This window comes from Mycena indigotica (assembly GCF_014461135.1).
Source record: "Mycena indigotica strain 171206Taipei chromosome Unknown Mind.scaff0017, whole genome shotgun sequence".
Lineage (NCBI taxonomy): Eukaryota > Fungi > Basidiomycota > Agaricomycetes > Agaricales > Mycenaceae > Mycena > Mycena indigotica.
Genome location: NW_023503016.1, coordinates 858,084 through 878,622, shown reverse-complemented (window position 1 = coordinate 878,622; position 20,539 = coordinate 858,084). Strand labels below are relative to the sequence as shown.

The following is a 20,539-nucleotide window of genomic DNA, read 5'->3' as shown; positions in this document are numbered from 1 at the left end:
AGTTGCTTTCTGACTTTCACCACGACAAGCAAGCTGAATATCATCTCCTCATGTATGCCCCCAAGCTTGGCTTATCGACTCACTGTCACCTTCGATTCAGTTGAAGGCTAGTGCACAAACAGGGCAAGCACCCGCCTTTGAAATTGCTGGTGCCAACCATGAACGTTATGATATCAAGCTCTTCGATGTTAAGTGATACATACTCATTTGGTAGCTTGGAGTGTAGGGTAGATAATGGTGTGGATAGGATAGCATAGAATTACGCTCATTTGGTAGCAATGTTGACTTGGAGTGTAGGGTAGATGATGGTGTGGATGGGATAGGATACTCGGTTTCCAAAATTGTCGGGCTATATTGATGATAACATGACAGCCCTCGTCCAGTCGGCTTCTTCTACCATGGGCCTTCCCATTGCGCGCCAGGCCGCCGCTAGCCACGATCCCGGGCCCAATGACCAACGGTGGATGGCGAGACTTGTGCCGAACTCCTCTCGTATTCTAGCCCCCGCCGCCTGTGCCTCATCCATCTCTCGTACTCCGTGCGGTTTGTCCCACTCCTCCGCTCGTGACGGATTGGTTGTAACCCATCCAAGTGTGTGCGCGATCCCCTCAGCCCGAGCACAGTCACGGGACCACCTGCGAAGCGACCTGAGAAGACGGTGCTGTTGCGGTGGCGTCAACGTCGCAGCATCCCCTTGAGAAACAATCCAGGCAAGTTTCATAATGGGAACTGCGTTTCCTGTGTTCCGGAAGTGGTGAGCGAGGACGCGACGTGAGAGTTCTTTGAGCTCAACGATGGTGTTGGCATCTACAGGATTGAGAGTTATAGGAGCCGCTCTAGGGTCCTCATGAGCGACGACGGCTGGGATCATCTTCAATCTGCTTTGAAAAGAGGCAGTAGTCGGCAAGCGAGCTGACGTCGACGCATACTTGTCGGCGATCCCGCCAATAGTACGGCGGAAATCCTCCATCCATGCCGCTGCTGCTGAAAGGGTTGGTCGCGGGAATGCAATGGGATCGTTGGCGTCAACTGCCACCACAGTTTCCTTGCAGTAGTCTGGGTTGTCGCGTGAATAAGGCAGGAATCCGCCCCGGTAGTGCCCTGAGATTGACATGGGGATGGACACCGATTCTTGGTCGTGTTCCGCCCCACACACGAGTGTCCAACACGGACTTGCCCACAACTCGCTATAACAGGCGGTGGACAACACGACCACCTGATCGGGCCTCAAGTTCGCTCCCATGATAAAAGTCTCCACCGACTCTTTGCGCAAAGGAGGAAAAGGGTTGTTACCGTTGGCGTCCGGTCCGACTAGGATGTTCCCGCTGTACTCTTCGCCGTGACCGCAAACGACGAGAATCAGTCGTCCATCAGGGGGGATTATCCTGAGCATATCGCTGAGTAGCCACAGGAATGTGTCAGCAAGGCGTATTGGCTCGACAACAGTGAAACCATCTCGGATGTCTGGGGATCGTTCGGAACGACGGTCTCCGACGACGAGGTTAAGCTGACGAGGGTGGATGGCAACGATCCACTGAGAGTGGTTAGATGTGGTGGTGCCCAATAGCTCCTTGAACATCAACGTATCGCGTAGGAGCCATTCATCGTCGTTGACGTCGGTGGTACTAGTGATTGCTAGAATGTAGTTGGGCATAAATAAGAGGAGTACCCTAGGCTCGCTTGCCATCACTCCAAGAGAACAGTCTTGATGACAGTCGATCAACCCTTGTCTCCCGCAGTCAGACTGTGAATTTGGTCTGAGAGGGGGTGAGTGTGACGACCAAAATAACAGATCAACCCTAGGGCGGAGCTTTTCGGGTGACCTGATTTCCAACCACACCCGAAAACGCGACTGGAATCGAGTCTAATGTGACCCCAGTGTGAGGGTCTGGGGCGGCTGATATGCAAGCTTATCAAATTATCAAGGCAATGTACAGGAAGGAATACAACAGGAGCAAAAACTACAAAGAAGGATCATTCAGTCATTGCTCAGCGACTAGCGCTTTCGTCAGAAGCAAAGAGATGTATCTAGTGGGACCGAGCCGCCATATGTGCGCGCCGCGCAGCAGCGTCCCGTTTCGTAATGGCGTTTCGTTCTTCAACCTCTAGGGTCGAGTTGCTGATTGGAATCGTATCGCGTTTACCAGCCGTGGCGCCGTCCCAGACGGCAGGCCCCGGAATCTTCACGTTATTCGGGTTGAATGCACCGTTGTAGACCTTGGATACGAGTCAGAGAACAAGTTGGAAGGCGAAATGGTTCATACATCAGTGTTGGCAAAGGCTCCATTGGTGAGGTACAATCTAAAACCTGCGTGTCAATGGCCGAACCGGAAGCGATAGGCAAAAACGGCGCACTTTCCGGCTTGAGTGCCTTCTGGAAGCGAAGTCTGTCCACCGTTGACGACTTCTAGTTGGATGCACGCAATATCTGGAGAGAAAATGAGGCTATGGCTGAACACGCTGCTGCTGATGACATACAGAGTTGAGGGCCAGAAGTGGGGTTGCTGTGCGATTTGAGATCAAGTCTGACTAGAAACAAGTGTTACAAACCTGGTCTTAGGATTGTGAACTGCGGCAAGTTCGTGTCTGATCATGTACTGGCCATTCTTGAGCGAAGGAGGAACCCGGATTGCTGCAGCAAGTCAATATGTATGATTCACGGTCGATGTCGTATACTGACTCCATTTGGAACCATCTTGCACCAGCTTGGCCATTCCCCACAGGCCAGGGCCACTCTTGGGGAAGTAAGCTTCGGGCTTCCCCTTCATCGTCTGCCGTAACGAGCTCGAAATGGTCTGGCTCATATCGAGTCCCGCATGAGCGATTTTCGTCCACCCTGCATTCGTGGCGTCGAAGGAGGTGCAGTCGCCTTTGCAGGACGTGATGTAGTCGAAGACGAAGCCCATACTAGAAAAAACCTCCTCTCAGCCGCGGTCTGGTTGACGGAACAAGACACTCACGCGTGAACCCAAGGGTTGTAGGCTGTCAGACCGCCTGTTCCTCCCTTGCCTTTAAGTTCTGGGGTAGCGCCTTCCCAGTAGACCGTTATGCTTTCACCAGCCGACACTTTGAGCGTCTTGGGAGCTGGCGCCTTGCTTGATGCTTCGCACGACATCTTCCTGCTGGTATGTCAAGGACCGTGAATATGAACAATAAGGTGAACCAACGAGTTCTTGTCAAAATCACCGAAAAGAACGTAGGCGGGGGCAGACGACTTGTACATCAGACGCGTAACCGTCTTGCCGTTCGCAGCGTCTCCCGACCAGTATTGCTGAAAGTGAGAATGAGCTATGACTACTAGAGGGGTAGGAGGAGCAGCTCACGTTTGGGCCTTTATTCGAGTTGCTGCCTGCAGTCACCCGGTTCACCTGACCGTGGCCAACAACGAGAGGAGCGGTGACGAGGACTAGGGCGGCTGCTACGATGGACTGCATTGGAAGGCTGCTCTGGGGTAAAACGAGTGAGTAGAGGCAGGCCTTAAGTACAACGATTTGTGGTGATGGTTGAGGAAAAGAAGAGGAGTGAAGGGGCAAAAGTCAACCATTACATACAAACGTCGTGGAGCGTGTAAGCTTCTTGGCATTGGAGTCCCAATTGTGCGAATAAGGGACACCTCGGAGCCCGCTTAGCTCCGCAGCTTGCCTGTTGCCGTCGCTGCTTGTCTCAACACAGCCGTCATTATAGGAGGAAGGCGAAAGCAAAACCTTGAGGCCGACCTCACAACGCGTCCGAGCACATAGGCATATCGAAAATCGCATCTGATTAGAAAAGGCTCGCCATAACCATTTTTCGGCACAAGGACAAGAACAAGGAGAAAACTGCTCATTGTCCGGCACGTGATCTGCCGCTTGTCGATGCCGTCTCTGGCTGAAGCGGAGGTGTGTTTGCCAAGCTCATCTGCAAAGACGGCTGCTTATCATCGTCAGTCCACGTATGCGAAGGCAGTCAAGGGGGAGTACAACAAGGACTTTGACACCGCGTTTCGCCTCTATGTCAAGGCAGCAGAGGCTTTCCTTTATCTGAGTCGGGCAGTCGACAATCAGCACGACAAGACGAAACACAAATCGAGTGCGGGGAAGGCTTTGGAACGCGCTGAGAAACTCAAGGGCTTTCTCGAGAAATCTAAACCCGAGTCGGCGCTTACACCGGTCGCTGTCGACCATTTCTCACCCCGTGCGTCGTCATTCGATCATTAGCTGCAGCTAATCTGTCTATAGATGAACAATTTTATGTCCTACAAAGGGGCAAGACCGTAAACGGGCGCGTTTTTCCTTCGTGGGATGAGCAACGGGACGTCTCCGAGTTCAGCGCCAGTTTCCGGTTCATCCTCCCTATCTGCTTCATTTCCTCACTGAGCATTCTTGCAGCGACCCTGATGGCGAAGTAGGGCTTTCTCCAGAGCAGCAGAAGCTTTCGCCACAATGGCGTCGACCCGTTGCTGAAGAAACCCTAGACGCTGACTCGCGACTCCAGCCCCAAGATATTCTTCAGCATATCATCACAGATTGCTCCGTCTGTGCTTCCATCTCCGTGTGTCTCGAGCATAGCGCGCGATTTGGCTCAGAGGTACTTACCACCTTTTGCTAATCGGAGATTTTTCATGAACTGCACAGTTTGGCAATGTCCTTCTTCACAACCCAAAGCCAGACGAGAGCATTGTGACTCCTATAATATCGCAACCAACTACAGGAAGATATGATCTCCGACTGCTTCTTAATGGTGGTTGGCGGCGGGTACGCACTCGTTTCTTCCATTCAACCATTAATCTTCAATGAAATTAGATTGGTAGGCACACGAACGACGTTCCCGACTCCCGGCTTACCATGCAACAGTCATCGACGATACCCTTCCATATCACCCCGGGACCGGCGCTCTAGTTTGCATGTCCAGCTCAGCCGGTGCGATCTGGCCGAGTCTTCTCGAGAAGGGTGTCAGCGAGCTCTATTCCCTGCAAGCTAAACTCACATTGATGTAGTACATGAAGCTCATGGGTGGTTACGATTTCCCCGGATCGTACGCCTTAGTGTTCCATAGTCGCAATCCCTCTAATGGAGACACAGTAACTCAGGCATCGACTTACAGTGAGCTCGTCCAGCATTCTTCTGCCTGTTTGGCTTACCGTCTTCCAGCGCGCTCATCGGATGGATACCGGAGCACCTCGAAATCAAGAGGTGAGCGCAAAAGCTCAAACTACAGAGTTTTCTGAAGCTGGCCCAGCCCGTTTTTCGAACGCGAGCGCACGTGGAAACGCATTCTAGACGCTTTCGTAACGGGTCAACCCCCAAAATTTCACCCGTCAACACAGGAGTTAACAGTCACTTCTAGGCCAATGCATGCTCACGCTTGGTACAGGGGTTGACCCCAATCTCACCTGGTGCGGGGTCAGCCTGCTTTCGTCGCATTGCTACGCAGTCATCGGTGCGTTTTGAGACAACTGCTCTGTCTCGCTCATGCTTTTTCCAGACATCACGGAATCAGAAGATACTCGCACGCTAACCGTCCTCGACTCCTGGGTGCGTCCTCCACAGGATTCACAGACCCAAGATTGTCGTACGATTCTCTCGAGCCACTTTTGCCTCCTTTCTCATCGTTCCCACAGGAGTTCGCCACATTCCATGGTCAGATGTTGTTGGGTTATTCGACAGCATTTATCTCAGCTGGGACCCTCATATCTGGCCGAATTCTTTGACATTCCACGGGTGTGTGTGTAAAGGACATTCCTTCGCAAGTAATCTGACAAAATCTTAATAGGATTTGGAAACAAGCAAACCAACGTTAGCTATAACCACCGCGTCTTGTCTGTGCTTGACGCGATAAACAGGCTCGACGCGCAACCTACGGCTCAAATATCAGTCAACAGACGAGTGTGAAGTGGTGATTCTGCTTACGCGCCACGTATCCAACACTCGGGCGACGACGGACTTTGTCTCGTTGCGTGTCCAACTGGTAGATCAAGTAAGTGATGTCGGGGACTCACACCACACAATCGCGGCAAAGGTACGTGATACATAGGACTTGGGAGTTTTCCGTTTAATATCAACCGTAGGACTTGTTTACAAACAACCCTCATGTGCTGGTTGGTCCGTTGCTCGAGTTGTTGTCAACCATTCATGTCTTCTAGATGAGAACAACAGTACCAGCACAAAGTGACGGTCTTCTCTCGGTGTTTGCTTCTTATGATGGACCGACGACTGAAGTGGGCTTTACGCTCTCTGTTTACGCTCCAAGCTGCGCCACCGTTGCGTGGGATGAACATGTCCAGACACCACCCTTCTCCTCCAAGGCACGTGCCTTCTTTCTTGTCACTCCGCGGCTAATGCGAATATAGGTCGAAGGGACGTTGATGCACAAAAATGCTGGCGGGAACAGCACACATCCAACGTTCATGGTCAACCCGCAATACCACTTGCGCATCAAGCAGTCCCACCTGCGGAAGAAAGCGGAGATTGCGCTTACGATGCAGATGGCCCGTGAGGTGCCAATCAACATCGTCGTTGTGTGGTCGCAAGGGCAACGCGTCTTCGAGTATGAATTTTCTCTTGTCAATTGTACTTTGCTCAGTCTTTCTAGGTTAACGCAGAAAGATGTTGCCGCGACTTCTGGGGCGTATAGCTACGGATTAGCTCGGGTTTCGAAGCTGCTCCAAGGCACGAGTTCTTTTTGTTGCCAAGGCGGCGCGCTAATCGACCGCAGTTGGTGACTACACGGTCATACTGTCTGCGTTCGAGCCCAATCAGATGGGGCCATTCTCTCTGGAAGTCGAGAGTTCGCTGGCGTTTGAACTGAAGACCATTCCGCAAGAGGGTGCGGGAATGTACTTCAAGTCGATCCGTGGAGCGTGGTATGCAATGTTGTTGTCGTTGTTTTCTTATCAATGCTCCACAGGAATGGACAGAACGCGATGGGCAGCCCCAGCTTCAAGAATTACGCACAGAACCCCGTCTTCGAGGTGGAGGTGCCCACCGCCACCGAGATCAAGTCAGTTTCTCTCTCTCTCTCTCTCTTTGATCACACGCTGAAATTTGGACGTAGGATGCGGCTCCAATTACTTCGTCCGACGCCCTCGTCTGCGATCAACCTCACGCTGTTCACCGCGTCGTTGGGACAACAGCTATTGACCTCTGGCGGCTACGACGACAATGTTTGTGGTGTTGTGACACCCCAGATCAAGCTCTCACCGGGTAAATACTGGGCCGTGCCTTCGACCTACTCGCCAAATGTCCATGGCCCATTCCAAATTCTTGTGTATACTACCGCCGGTCGAGTTGACGTTGCTGAAAGGCGGCGCTAATGGACTCTTTTTACGCACTGTAGACTAACATTCCGCTTATTCCTCTGCGTTACACTCATTGTAAACTACACTTTTGTTTATCTTGTCTTTGCAAAGCCACCAGTTGACAAACTCTCTGGTAGCGCGCCTAGACAGCTGTCTGCAGCCGCCTTATCGGATGTTAACTCGATGGTGACATTACCCCCAACCCGGAAGACATCGAAAAAGTCGAAATGGCAGCGGGAGGCGGAAGGGACACCGTTGATCGTCACGTTTACGACGTAGGCGTTGACGCCCTTCGGGATCGTGTGCTGGACAGATTTTGCGTCAAACCCGACAACGTTTACGGTGGTGGATACGCCAAGATAAGAGTTGTGGATTGTGTACTTGGGCGTGAATGGCGAGAGAACGAGGTATTGTGTGGTTGAGGGAACTGTTCCCCGATGAGCATTATGAGCCGAAAAGCAGGTTACTTACCAGGATAGATGCCCAACAGATGGAATGCAAGCAGTGATGCCATCGCGGCTTGGTCGTCGTTTCCGGGGAGCCCAGCAGGAGCTGAGGGAGAATAGGTGAGTCTTTATGCATCATCTGATAAGAGGAGCTCACTGATGTCAAAGTTCTCGAAGACGACGTTGCGGACGCGGTCAACGCTCTGTGCTGGGTGGTTTGCGTAATGGTACCCAACCGGTGTTTGGAACGATGGTTCATTTCCGGCCTGGTAATAGCCCGCCTGATGTCACAGTAAGCCTCATGGTTGTAATTTACGAGTTATAACCTACAGAGAAGAAGTGGTCAAGTCGTTTGACGAAAGTATCCTAGATCAATCAGACACGATAAGATAAGCACCAGGAATGCAAACATTTCCACCCATCAGTTCAATGAGATGCGCGGTGTCGTGCGGAGCAAACCTAACAAGATGAGCACGAATGTTTGGCTGTTTTCATAAGTATGGCTTACCAGCTATATTCCCACTAACGCGGTCACGTGAGTTGATTACCAAGCTTGTTTGGAGACAAGTTCGCTTACCGAAGAGGATTCATAGAACTAAATAGAGAGTTTGAGTGTATAAAGGACGGGTTGATCAAAAGAGAGCCTACGCCATTCGTGTTATCCGATTGTAAGGAGCATTCCGTCGTCACATTATCAACCGGCGAGCAATGCTTGGGGTCGGTAAAGTTAAATTTGCCGTTGCTGTAGCGCTTTTGCGAAAATCCTGTCTCTGGTTCAAGCAGCCGTGCGGCAAGTATTATCGAGGCTTTTGACCTTTGAATCCGTCGCTGACAACGGAGGGGTCCCAAACGTTGCGGTAGTTCTGTGCCAAACAGAAATCAGAGACGGAGAGCAGGCAGACTAGGGAAAGTGTACCAGAGAACGTTTGTTGAACTTGGCCTCGTCGTCTGTTTTGCCAAGTAGAAGCGCGATCTGACGGATGGCGAAATCCTCGAAAGCATACTATCCAACGGATTCAGCAAGGTAACTTGGGGAAAGCGTTTCTATACCTCAAGTGTGCGGCTGCCCTCTCTTGTTTGACGCCCTGTGCTAGAGGTATCCAGAACTACAGCACGTTGTGAGTCCCTGACGAGTTTGGCCGTAGTAAAGGGCTTGAAACTCACCAGCAAAAGGCACATAACCGAATTGACTAAGAGGTAAAAGTAAGCGAAACCGGTTATCGAATGGGAATGCATGCCCACTTGTAAACATTGGACTGGCGACCCTGGATATTCCACTCCGGAGGGTTTACTTCGCCGTCCGTCCACGCAGCGGAATACAATTCTTCGAGATTGATGCCCAGCGCGGCAGCCTCGTTGTGGTAATGAGTGGCAAAGTGACCAACAATAACATCGGCACTCGAACCGCCTTGGGTCCAGCCCTGTACCAATTTCTCAGTTAAGATCCAGATAAGCAAGGCTGAAGCGCACTGGCAAGTTGTTGGCTCTACACCTGTGACACACGTCAGGGAAGTGGCGATTAAAACAAGATAACACTGACTCAGGCATCCATCCGTTCTTGCGCCAGCCATCGATGTAGCTGTCGACGATCTGGGCGAATTCGACAGGCGAATGCAGGGAAAGTAGCGGGTAAAAGGTACGGAACTACAGTTGCATGTTAATCACTGGCAGGTTCATTGGGGATGAGAAACAAGTACCGTGTCCCAGCTGCAATAGAGCGAGTCGAAGTAGAACGAGCTTGTCCCGGCGAAGGCGCCTTGTGTTTCTCCAGTAGCATTGTTCTGTACGTTTATTGAGTATGATCCAGAGGAGGCGTTAACCCAACCAGTCTCACCGGAGTCAACGATGCGCGATAAAGCGACGTATAAAGCATCTCGGTTACATTCGCGGGGGTATTGGGAACATCAATCTCAATCCTGCTAAGTTTGTCGTTCCATAGTGCCTTCGCCTTGTTGTGGATGTCGTCAAACGAGGAGCTCCCAATCTCCGATTCAGCATTGGCGCATGCTTGGTCTGTTGACACAAAAGATATGCCGACACGAATGTTGACAGTGCTGGGATTTCCTTCATACGAGAACAAGGCCCCAGATTGGTATACCCCGCCGATAAGGTTGAGCGTAAGGTTGAGATGCTTTTGACCAAGCCCTTTGGCGTCGAGACCGAAGCTATGGATGATATATCACAGACTAGATTGGGTGGAGGGAAAAGATAGCCACGTACTTATCACCTGTCCAGACACCATACTCACTCAATTTCTGGGCTCCGCCATCGAGCAAATCATAACAAGCGAAGGCTTGGTAGCTGAACCTTCCTGGACCAAAGCTGGATCCCCAACGACCGCCGATGGTGATGCGTCCTTTGTCTGGATCGATATCAAGGGAACCTCCGGCGAATGACGCAGGCAGGTCGTTCGCGAGATCAAGCACAAAGTAGGGTTTGGAGTTGGCAGGGAAGGTGAATCGCTCGAGACCTGCACGACGAGTCGCGGTGGCTTCCATACGAAGACCATTGTCTAACGTCTGAGCAAAGTAGCCTGGCGATGCAACTACAGAGCCAATCAACGCCGAGCTCATATATGGGACAGAGTAAACTCACCATCGGTGTTGGGCTTGCGTTTTCGTTGGCGGGCCGCCAGGCGAGTAGTGCAGGTATCAAATCCACCGGGGCAGAGAAGCGGCATAATTTCGAAGTTTCCGTCTAACATAACCTAACCTTTCCAAGTGCAAGAATAGTAAACAAGGACGCACAAGTGCCTAAAGAGGACCCGGTTCCGCTATCATGCATGGGACTAAGCCCACGAATAAACTGTGTCGGGTCGGTGACGTATCCTGGAAAAAAAATTCAATGGTTATTTTCAGAAAGGCGGAGAGGCGGACCGGCAGGCGCATAGCCAGTCATGTCGGTCGAGAATTTGACCTGGGAAGGGGGTAAACAATATCGCTCGGACCCGAAGCTCTCACCATTCCGAAAGGAATAGAGGCTCCTGGACTGTGCTTGCTTAGAATGGGTGACGGCTGCGTGGCCCAGAAACATACCAAACATCACCAAAGTTGTCTGAAAAAGATGAATTCCCAGCCAAACCACCAAAGTGTGCTGGCACTCACCTGTGCCAACATAGACATTGACAAACTCCGTATAGTCGAGGGATCCTGTCGCATTGGAGGCTGCCTTGATCGCTGCGGTAATACCAGACTGAACTGACGGCGCTGGCTGGGCGTAAACGCCAGAAAGCAGGAAGATCCCTGCAGCGGTGAAAAAGTGGGCCATGGCGTTTGCGAGCAGAGTCCCACCTCGTTTAAGTAGCAATCATGACCGAGCAAAGGAAGACGTGGTCGTCGTAATGGAGCCAGCGAAGCACATGGCATGGGGTCAACAGCTTCAAAAGCGCGTCAAAATCTCTCGAGGATCTGTACACTCGTGACTCTGCACCACCAAATGTCGAATTGTACGCAACGGCATCGAGAAGGGTTTTTTGTTCTGATACTGGTGGGACGCGACAGTCTTCGCGCTTCTGTCGCTGCAACACATGCTCTGCGACTTTGATAACGCCTCTGTGTTTAGCTGAGCTATTCTTGTCGACCAAGCGTCACCCGACATTGGAGATGTTGGGCGAAGACAAGAGAGTGTCAATCACTAGGTCTTCTCACGGAATTGATTCGGGTATGATGGTTTGGAGCTCGTAGGCTGTCGTTAGCAATGAACTCTGCAAGCTTTGTTTCAAGTTTGTTTCCAGCGCTGAGACTGTAAGTTAGGTGGTTGTCCGAAACGACGAGGGGTATAGCTTGGGTATGTACCTCTGAATAATTGCCAAGTGGCTACTAGGGAATACGATAAACATTACCAAACGAAATACAAGTACAAGAGGATTAAGTACATCTACGCGTTTTTTTCGAGCAACATTTTCAAGCTGTATCTTTCTCGTTACCGATTTTCCCCTTGATCTTTTGCACCAAGCCTATGTTTAGGTTGAGTCCGTTCAGGCTCAGCGCCGACTTTCGTCTTTCGCGCTTGGGTTCTTCTGCTGTCACGGGGGACGGAGAAACGGTCGCAGTCGAAGCTGTGCTCCCGCTGTCTGTCCGCTTCGCCTGCGGTCCATCGCTACCCATATCGTCGCCTTCGGAGAAGCTGGACACCTCAGGAGGGGCGCTTACTGCACCAGAATGTCGCCAAGTGTGAGAATTCGTGCTCGGTAACATGTTGACGCTGGTGGTATCAAGACGACTGTTAGAGTTAAGACTGGAGAGCGAAGGAGAGCGTGATGGTAGTGGGCCAAGATGAACAACATCTTCCAAGCTCAGGTTCCTGACTGAGTCGAGCGATGGCCGCTTATCACCAGGGTCAACATCGCCTTCCGCTTCGCTGGAGGCAATATATCCACTATCGGCCAGACTGATTTGTGAATGTCCGAGCTCGGCTTTGACCAGTGAAGGGGTTGATGCGCCAAGGGAAGCCGAAATCTCTGGCTCGCGTTCTTGGGGGGGTGATGGTGCGTCAAGAGATAACGAAGACTGCGAAGAGAGCGGTGCTGGGGATGGAATGGCATGTGATTCGAGACTAATAGTTGACATCGAGCCCAGAGACTCTGTGTGGGACTCGAGACTGAGCGACGACAGCGAAGCCGGTGCTGGAGAGTCAACGAAACGGCCTGAAGACTGGGTGTATTGACGGGGAAATGATGCCTTCGATGCGGTGGCCGCATTTAGATGCGCCAAGTCGGGTGGTGGTGCCACGGGTGAGGTCGAATGGCCAGTGTGGACTGCTGTGCTAAGATTGGTTGATTCCCGATGTTGTTGTTGTGGAATGGGATTATGCAGGGGGTCAACCAAGTCGCTATCCCGACGAACAAGCGGTGGAGGGATGAGCACTAGACACCAAGTTAACTTTACGGTGTCGAGCCTGTTAAACCAACCCACCAGGTTTGCGTACGCTCATATTGCCTCCACTTCCGGCGCTCATGGACCTACTGCCAATTTCTGGCCGCAGAGAAAAGTCAAAGCGTTTGCTGGCTGCTGGCGGAGTCATGGTGATATGAGCGCGTAATAGGTCGCTCAAGTCCCCGGCCCATTCGTCTGCGGGTGTGGGTAGGGCAGCCAACGAGATTTTAGGAACGAGGTTCATGTAGGCGGTCGTCATGTCGTGGCTGGGTGGTCGTTGGTATTTAAATGCTAGCATGTCATGGCGGCGCCTTCGCATTTAACGGCTCGGACTGTGGAGTTGTTGACCTATGACGATGACGCAAACGTGGAGAAGATCGAACACTTGCAATCAAGTTGCGATCGGCCATTAAATTGTGTCCCAAGGCTTTCCTTTGATACAAAATTAGGGCGAATGTGGCATAGATTCACGGAGTTTTGAGCGAGTAAGGTCACGTGACGATTGTCGTTTGTCTTAGCCTCTTCGATGTCTTAGCCTTTCTTGCGTCTTCTCCAGGATTGTTGTGTATCGGAAGAGTAAATCCTGATGGTGTTGTCGGGATGCTCTTCCGACGGCAGGCCATTGAAGATTTGTGCCAGTGGAACAGAGAAGAGGTGGCGTTTGTCGAGATTTACAGAAGTCTGCAGAATTCTATGATTTCCAGTGATTCATGGTTTGCGGCAGAAGCGGTAGCTGAAGCATCTGAATTTGTGCGATTCGCAGAGCCTTTAGTGGAATCGAAGGTGACAGAGATTCAGAGTCGATAAGCCAAGCTTGGGTGCGTACATGAGGAGATTGGGTCGTTCAAGTATAGTCACTATCAGTGGTCATGGACTAAAGCGTCTCCTTCTCCTCTTCAACCAATCTGCATACTCGTATACAGTATGATAACGCAATGTTGGTTGGTCAACTTTAGTCAAGCGTCACAGTTGGAGGTGGGTTGCTTTGATCGATTGGAGATTTAGGTCTGAGTTTGTCGCGCTGCCGGACAAAAGATGACATTCAGCTTGCTTGTCGTGGTGAAAGTCAGAAAGCAACTTGCGGAACCGTTCCAAAACGGCACCGAAGAGATTTTCCCACGACAAAAACTTCTTAAAAGCCATCACCCAGCGCCATTCGAAACACCTCAAAACCTCTCAAGATAATGGTAAGACCCCATTCTACTTCTCGTCGTATTGGCCTCGGAGCTCTATGGGATTGTTGACACATCGACGAAGAGTAATCAGTGGGTTTTTTTGGCACACTTTCGTTTTACTCACTTGTCCAGTTAGTTGCTTGGTCCAAGTCGACCCCCGTAGAGAATGCAGAGCCTTCAGGGCAATGAAGCACCTCTCAAATCAGCTGGGTCTGCCTCGGCAGACATTAGAGCTCCGAGGCCAATGACGACGCTGCTTTTTGCAAACTCGTTACTGATCTTCGTCTCAATGACCAGCCTCCCAAAGCCAAGACCGGGAAGAAACTCGCACCGTCACCCTTTGCCAGCAAGGCCTCGAAGGTCAAGAAGAACCCTCTGTTCGAAGCCAAACCTCGGAATTTCGGAATCGGTCTGTTTCTATCCCCTCGTTATCCCTTGTCTTAACGATAATTCAGGCCAGGACATCCAACCCAGCTCTGATCTTACTCGTTTCGTCAAATGGCCCGAGTACATCCGTCTTCAGCGCCAGAAAGTTATCCTCCACCAACGCTTGAAGGTCCCTCCTGCCATCGCTCAGTTCTCGCACACCCTCGACAAGAACACTGCGACACAGCTGTTCAAGCTACTCAACAAGTACCGTCCTGAAACCAAGGCCGAGAAGAAAGCCCGCCTCACAGAGACTGCTGCTGCCGTTGCTGATGGCAAAGATGCTTCCAAGGTCTGTTGTGTCGATGATTCGGACTCCTGCTGACCATTTCATCAGGACACCAGGAAGCCGCTTTTCGTGAAATACGGTCTCAACCACATCGTGGCACTGATTGAAGCCAAGAAAGCCTCGCTTGTCGTTCTCGCTCATGATGTTGACCCCATCGAGCTCGTTGTTTTCCTACCCGCGTTGTGTCGCAAGATGGGTGTGCCCTATGTCATCGTCAAGGGAAAGGCACGCCTCGGCACCGTTGTCCACAAGAAAACCGCTGCTGTCGTCGCTCTCCAGGACGTCAAGAGCGAGGATGCACGGGAACTTGCTACTATTGTCAGTGCTGCCAAGGCCAATTTTTCCGACAAGTACGAGGAGCAGCGTCGTCAATGGGGTGGAGGTGTTCGTGGAAACAAGTCCGCTGCCATGCTGCGCAAGCGTGCCAAAGCCTCTGGTCAGTCCATCACTGCCGCTCAAATTGGCAAGCTATAAGTATTTATGCTTCTACGATACTCTGAACTGGATAATCTGCTGTATGCCCTAAGAGCAATGTTATCCAGTTGGTCTAATCTTGGACTTCGTTGGATAGCATGTGACGTGAAAATAGCTAAGTGTACTCTCTGGTTGCTCTTTGGACCACTGACTAGTATCTTTTGCTGATGCAGCTGAACTTACGTCAAAAGTGGATCCGGGCCGCGTTTTAGATGGGCCATTCGTCCTTGAACTTGAAACATTAACTTCCCAGTGAGCTCAACAATTACGACTGCAACCCAGCCTGGCGCAAAGACCGATCGCATAGAGGCTAGGCCTTTCGGGGGCTTGAATATCCGGCAAATCCCTGGCGCAAAGTACAAACACAACGATCGTCGTTTATTATTGTTGGAAGTGCAATAACCGCGGACTCGCGTTTGCTCACTGGCACTCCAGTTGCTCTGCTGAAAGTTCCCGGCCTATCTCATCGTTAAAGCCAGGAACTGCTGAGAAGTACAAAAGCTTCCGCGGGAGCTTCTTGCGATCGACGACGAGTAACGGAATCCCCGATTTGCTCCTCAGTTCTGTTCAAGCCCGCCTCAAAGCCCGACATCTTCAGACACACTCTTTGTTACTTGGCTGGGGACACTCGATCCACTTGTTATTGTCTGCTCATTCATTTTCGCAAATATTCGATCAGCCTCAATCTCTTGTTCTCGCGCATCACCGCACAAAGCTTTGGCCATCGTCGGCTAAACGCATCCAGCCGCTGCGAGCTTCCAGCGTATAAAACCTCGCCGGAATTGAGAGGACGACCAGGCTCGCCTACAACTCGCTCACTCACTTGTTCAATGGACGCGTTCACCAACACCATCATCCCCGCCAACATCGAGGACATCACCGTCCCTCCCGTCAACGAAGACGGCGGCAACGGCTCCAGCGGAAGCTGTGTCGTCTGCAAGGAGGACACTTCCCTTGCGCCAGTCAACCAGGACGGCGGAAACGGCTCGAGCGGCAGCTGCGTTATCGCATGAGCGCTCTTACTACCACGGTTAACATCTGTGCGTCTTTGACTTGCTTGACTTGTTCACTAACGACACGAAATGCAGAATCGGCATTTGGCTCCTCGACCCGGTTTTGCGCGCTTGGCGCGTGGATTACTCTACACTTTCGTTTTCGACCTTATTGTGTTGTTTGTTTGTTTGTATAAAATCGAGTCTGCAGCTCAATATTCGTGTGTGATGACGGCGACGAGAGCAGAAGGATCACCTGTCCCCTAAAACGTGTTCACGAATGAAGGGCACAATGTGGAGTCCGGACACTAATCCCAATTTGTTTGAGTGCGATTGCAGTCTTCCAGAGTGATTGCTGGATGGTAAGCTTAGCTTTATTAAACGCACAACAAACTGGCATAAAGTCATGGTTCTCCGACCTGGGTGAGAGGATCCATTAATCCCAACAAGCGTTTCGCGGCCTCCTTACTCTGAATCGTAAGTACCGCGTAGATTACACTACACTTTCGTTTTCAACCTTATTGTGTTGTTTGTTTGTTTGTATGTATAAAATCGAGTCTGCAGCTCATATTCGTGTGTGATGAGAGAACTGCCGGGCCGATCCGCATAGAGACAGGCAATGGGAGAAGTTGGGGAAAGCAATCAGATACCCACGTGATCCTTAAAAACTTCATCATGAACCCCATCCTCAATAAAAACGAGCTCAAGATACGCACCAAACTCCAAGACCACCGTGAGCATCCACGTGCGATTCAAGAAGTCTCCGTCACCGTAACTCATCCTCAACACAAAACTGTTGCAACGCTATCTGCCTGGCGGCTCGACCGGCCCTACTTTTGCGACCGTTTCCTTCAAATACTTGACGAAGAAATAGACGAAATGCATGAATTTTCTGCGACGCTTTTCGACAAGTATGGTAACGTCCAGCCACATCTCGTCGAGCCAGGGTACCGGAGCGGGAGTGGATGCTGGGGCCGAGAGTTGAATGAGGGAGTGTTGTTCTACATCTTTTGGGTCTCTGTGGAGGAGGCTGTGAGTGCTTCTTTGGCCTTGTCGTTAATCCTGATTATATATAGCTCCGTGGTCAAGGAATTGGCTCGTGGATGCTTGACAAGTTTCTCCATTCCAAACACGTCGAAGAAAATGATACCGTAACTTGCTGGCCAACACCTATGGGTATCGAGGGAGAGCTCTGGGAAGATGCCAAGAATCGTCAGGTTGCATTCTTTCGCAAGGTGTGTTTTAACCCTTCTTTGGTGTAGCATACTCAATTTCAGAACCACTTCCGCCGAATTGGCCGCACCGTTTTCTTTGCTTATTCACCGAACAACAACCATCCATCGCGCCGTGTTGCTGTCAAGGACGATGTTCAAGCACTGAGCGAAATCTTCTCCTCCGTTCCCGACCCTGCCAAAACGAGACAAGAATATCCATTGCATGCCGCGATCTTTGATGATAAAACCGGCCAGATCGCCACCTTGATTCAATCCTGCTATGATAGCGACCCATCTAGTGTCCACACATCCGACTTGACTGGTTTCACACCTCTTCACATTGCGGCTGGGCAGGCTAATGTTATCGCTATTCGCAAACTGCTGAGCTGGGACATGAGCTCGGACCTTTTGAACGCCACTAATTCGGACGGCGCCACCCCCTTGGAACTTTTGCAGTCAACGATGAGCTCAAGCCGTAACTTTTCTGAAATGTTGCTCGACAACTGGCGCGGATATTCGGCGGATGCGCTTGAGGCAGAGTTTTTGCTCAAACAAAGTATGGGTATGCTAGTTCAAAGCACAGTCGAGCAGTATACTGCCAAGAACAAGTATGGTTGCACCTGCGGCCGTTGTGCAGGCGGCTGGCTGTCTCCCCGCATGCGTTTTCAGCTCGAGTGTGAGTAACCTTTCCGCGTCTTCGCTCTCATCGCTTGATAGCATCCATTCAGGTCAAGCGGCTTACGCAAAAGATACAATGCCGGACCTTTACGACGACTTTACGCCCCGCCAACCAGCTAGCTTTGACTACTATATGCACTCAGACTACATCCCTCGTCGTTTCCAGTCAAGTTTCTATCTCTCGTTCTACAAGGGCTACTGCGATGTGTTCAATGCCGTTTACGAGCTCCTCAGCTCCACCAATGAAGTTTTCTCGCTTGCCAACGTCAAACGATACCTTTCCAACGACTCTGTCTTCTATTTCCGCAAGGGTGGCCGATTGGAGTATGTTTTTGACGCTATAACGGACAGTGCCTTCCAGCAGTCTTCCCTTGGCGATGGCGAGCATGAACGCATATTCGCGGACTACGAACACTGGACCACTCTCCCGACCTGCGCAAATGATCTCGAGTTCCATCTTGTCCGGTTGATGCTGGGTATGAATCCGCGAGAGCGATGGGGCCCGTACGATGTACCCACTGCGTCAGGGCTCAGAGAAAGTCTTGATCGCGATTTGGAGGAGTCGGATGCGGAGATGGAGTCTGAAGAGTCGGACGTGGAAATGGAGTCGGAAGAGTCAAACACATCGACTGAAGAAGATTCAGCAGAGGAACTTGACACAGACGATGACGATGACTGAGAGACTAAGTAGCGCGTTCAGTGTTCTTCGAGCTCAAGTCCTGATTTGTTCAACCTGCGAACCTATTCTCCAATAAAATCGAAGACATGAATAACATTGAGCTCTGGCACAGTTGACCTGCTGATCATTCTATGCTTTGGTTTGCATTCTATCAAATCGGCTCAGAATCCAGCGCCAGCTCACAATGTTGCAATCACAGAAAATTTTAAAGTGAAGTCGAGAAGTGTGCGCGAGCTTCAGCCACGAAAACTTGATCAGGACTGGACTCTGAATATTAACATGCAATAGCTTTTGAGTTCTGCGTTGCTTGCTCGGAGTCGTGAGGTTTGCTACTATGTTGAGAGGATATCACAATCTTGAAAGTGGGATCATTTTTTGTCGAGAAAAAAAATGAACCGAGTAGCTTCCATACCTCTGATACGGCTACAGAGATTCCCTGGATGGACATCGGCAATGCGGCCTGGGTGCGGAGGAAGACTCGAGCATTGAGACTGGCGAAATGTCAGAGCCATTTTGAATGCGACTGAACCAAACCTGTCACCTTGCAAAACATGAATTGGCAAAGACTGGGCGGAAACTTGGTATTAGGCAACAGGTGGGGGAAGTAGAAGTAGTACATACGTCGAGCCTTGATGGCAAACAAGGCAAGCCAGATCACTGCAGAAGTACATCTTGGTCAATGTGTCTCCGAAAGTCGATAGAATGAAACGAACAATTTGTTGTCATCGTCCCATACTTTTTGGTTGTTAGCTGCGACTCCTATAACGCGTTGAGAGTCACATACCAAGATCGCTGTCAACAGGCTGGAGAAACTGTTGCAGGAGTCAGGATCGAGCAGGACACGCACAAACCACATTCAATTACACGAACCTTGTCAACAAGCCAGTCTCTAGACCAAGAGTTAGCGACAAGACCAACAGATGAGTGGGATTCACACCAATGGTCCATTTGATGAGATGCGCAACAAGATCGTGCGTTCTCTTGTATCCTGAGCGCTCACGACTAAGCAGCCAAACCAAGGTCAGCGCAATGAGCAGGTCGGTTGCAGCACTGCCGCCCAAGGAGGCAAGGGCGACATTTCCCCACTTGACCTTATAAATAGGGATGCTTGGCTCCAACGCGGCACCCACTCCGATTGCCGCACTGATGACGAACCAGACTACGGTGAGTACGGCGAATAATAGCGCAAGGGGCTTGCTCGTTGAGAGAATGTATATCCGGAAGGTAAAGAACGACTGGACTGATCAAGGGTGAGTACATTTGTAAGGCTCACGAGCATTTTCAGCGCCGAACCGCAGAATACGATGAAGGCAGAGAGGATAATCGCAGCCCCCAAGGAGCCTGGGGCCTTGAGAAAGAGACTCTCTGGATGTCCGTAGGTTGTTGTTGAATAGTAATACGCCAAGTGGCCGAAACATGCTGCATGCCCAGTCTCGAGGGCACTATCGGTCATTCATATCTGCGACATCGCCGGAGCTAGAGCTTATACCACATGATTGCAACCTGTGAGTGTCAATGAGGACCTGGAGTTCCCGTGAATGAGAGAACAAACCAGAGACTTCAGCCAAAAAGAATCATTAGGAAACCGTTCATAGTAAATATAGCCTTGAACGACAGTGACTCCATAAAGAGCGAAAGACACGAGTGTGCCGATCTGGAGAGCACCTGAGATAGGGCTTGGTTTTATAAAAATTTTGGCCTTAACAAACGGTTTGTAAAAAAATCTCCCCAAAACCCTGTTTATAAACCGGTTTTTAGGTTTTATAAACACTTCAGGCTAAGCAGCCTCACGCCATGTAATTTTCATATGTTTGTCAAGGTGAAATACTACTAATAGTGGTGCCAGGTGAGGCTGAGAAGTTTCCCTTCAATATCTACTATCTCAGCTAAATTTTATAGTGTAGGATACTTTTGATGGCAGAGATGTCACACTTTGGCTGACTGTCACACTAGTGTCACATTGTTTACAAACACCCTCTTCCCAGAATGCCTGTTTATAAACAAATAAAACAGGGG

The 20,539-nt window shown here is 50.7% G+C and overlaps 8 protein-coding genes across 8 annotated transcripts; 3 read left to right on the top strand and 5 right to left on the bottom strand.

Moving 5' to 3' along the window:
• Nucleotides 1–349: 349 nt before the first annotated feature.
• MIND_01394400 (Glycoside hydrolase family 76 protein) lies at nucleotides 350–1,654 on the bottom strand (the record flags this gene model as incomplete). The annotated part of the gene is made up of 1 exon (XM_037370355.1): nucleotides 350–1,654. The coding sequence occupies one exon, from the start codon at nucleotides 1,652–1,654 to the stop codon at nucleotides 350–352; it is 1,305 nt and encodes a 434-aa protein (XP_037213356.1).
• Nucleotides 1,655–2,028: 374 nt separating this feature from the next.
• Nucleotides 2,029–3,434, bottom strand: MIND_01394300 (uncharacterized protein; the record flags this gene model as incomplete). Its single annotated transcript, XM_037370354.1, has 9 exons — nucleotides 2,029–2,217; nucleotides 2,265–2,301; nucleotides 2,356–2,428; nucleotides 2,479–2,504; nucleotides 2,551–2,632; nucleotides 2,681–2,907; nucleotides 2,961–3,119; nucleotides 3,168–3,271; nucleotides 3,324–3,434. The coding sequence occupies 9 exons, from the start codon at nucleotides 3,432–3,434 to the stop codon at nucleotides 2,029–2,031; spliced, it is 1,008 nt and encodes a 335-aa protein (XP_037213355.1).
• A 420-nt stretch (nucleotides 3,435–3,854) lies between these two features.
• On the top strand, nucleotides 3,855–7,291 carry MIND_01394200 (Calpain catalytic domain-containing protein; the record flags this gene model as incomplete). The annotated part of the gene is made up of 21 exons (XM_037370353.1): nucleotides 3,855–4,173; nucleotides 4,218–4,320; nucleotides 4,368–4,566; nucleotides 4,614–4,733; nucleotides 4,790–4,930; nucleotides 4,976–5,013; nucleotides 5,061–5,081; nucleotides 5,130–5,171; nucleotides 5,218–5,273; nucleotides 5,326–5,418; nucleotides 5,464–5,550; nucleotides 5,600–5,699; nucleotides 5,752–5,774; nucleotides 5,822–5,997; nucleotides 6,047–6,076; nucleotides 6,122–6,301; nucleotides 6,329–6,525; nucleotides 6,571–6,653; nucleotides 6,694–6,841; nucleotides 6,886–6,978; nucleotides 7,033–7,291. 21 exons carry the CDS (start codon nucleotides 3,855–3,857, stop codon nucleotides 7,289–7,291), a joined length of 2,508 nt encoding a protein of 835 aa, XP_037213354.1.
• Nucleotides 7,292–7,368: 77 nt separating this feature from the next.
• On the bottom strand, nucleotides 7,369–10,989 carry MIND_01394100 (Glycoside hydrolase family 92 protein; the record flags this gene model as incomplete). The annotated part of the gene is made up of 24 exons (XM_037370352.1): nucleotides 7,369–7,703; nucleotides 7,748–7,828; nucleotides 7,880–8,003; nucleotides 8,053–8,088; nucleotides 8,133–8,181; nucleotides 8,231–8,244; nucleotides 8,300–8,317; nucleotides 8,371–8,486; nucleotides 8,537–8,585; nucleotides 8,639–8,725; nucleotides 8,773–8,828; nucleotides 8,887–8,912; nucleotides 8,965–9,143; nucleotides 9,193–9,214; nucleotides 9,263–9,366; nucleotides 9,420–9,503; nucleotides 9,557–9,887; nucleotides 9,943–10,267; nucleotides 10,318–10,419; nucleotides 10,470–10,550; nucleotides 10,599–10,638; nucleotides 10,683–10,710; nucleotides 10,758–10,776; nucleotides 10,827–10,989. The coding sequence occupies 24 exons, from the start codon at nucleotides 10,987–10,989 to the stop codon at nucleotides 7,369–7,371; spliced, it is 2,469 nt and encodes an 822-aa protein (XP_037213353.1).
• Nucleotides 10,990–11,624: 635 nt separating this feature from the next.
• MIND_01394000 (uncharacterized protein) lies at nucleotides 11,625–12,915 on the bottom strand (the record flags this gene model as incomplete). Its single annotated transcript, XM_037370351.1, has 2 exons — nucleotides 11,625–12,586; nucleotides 12,636–12,915. The coding sequence occupies 2 exons, from the start codon at nucleotides 12,913–12,915 to the stop codon at nucleotides 11,625–11,627; spliced, it is 1,242 nt and encodes a 413-aa protein (XP_037213352.1).
• Nucleotides 12,916–13,780: 865 nt separating this feature from the next.
• On the top strand, nucleotides 13,781–14,960 carry MIND_01393900 (L30e-like protein; the record flags this gene model as incomplete). Its single annotated transcript, XM_037370350.1, has 4 exons — nucleotides 13,781–13,783; nucleotides 14,003–14,180; nucleotides 14,227–14,489; nucleotides 14,535–14,960. 4 exons carry the CDS (start codon nucleotides 13,781–13,783, stop codon nucleotides 14,958–14,960), a joined length of 870 nt encoding a protein of 289 aa, XP_037213351.1.
• A 1,667-nt stretch (nucleotides 14,961–16,627) lies between these two features.
• MIND_01393800 (Ankyrin repeat family protein) lies at nucleotides 16,628–18,523 on the top strand (the record flags this gene model as incomplete). Its single annotated transcript, XM_037370349.1, has 4 exons — nucleotides 16,628–16,984; nucleotides 17,029–17,187; nucleotides 17,230–17,842; nucleotides 17,895–18,523. 4 exons carry the CDS (start codon nucleotides 16,628–16,630, stop codon nucleotides 18,521–18,523), a joined length of 1,758 nt encoding a protein of 585 aa, XP_037213350.1.
• Nucleotides 18,524–18,797: 274 nt separating this feature from the next.
• Nucleotides 18,798–19,976, bottom strand: MIND_01393700 (MYND-type domain-containing protein; the record flags this gene model as incomplete). The annotated part of the gene is made up of 8 exons (XM_037370348.1): nucleotides 18,798–18,878; nucleotides 18,936–19,014; nucleotides 19,065–19,089; nucleotides 19,145–19,180; nucleotides 19,237–19,258; nucleotides 19,308–19,335; nucleotides 19,394–19,763; nucleotides 19,817–19,976. 8 exons carry the CDS (start codon nucleotides 19,974–19,976, stop codon nucleotides 18,798–18,800), a joined length of 801 nt encoding a protein of 266 aa, XP_037213349.1.
• Between the last annotated feature and the right edge of the window lie 563 nt (nucleotides 19,977–20,539).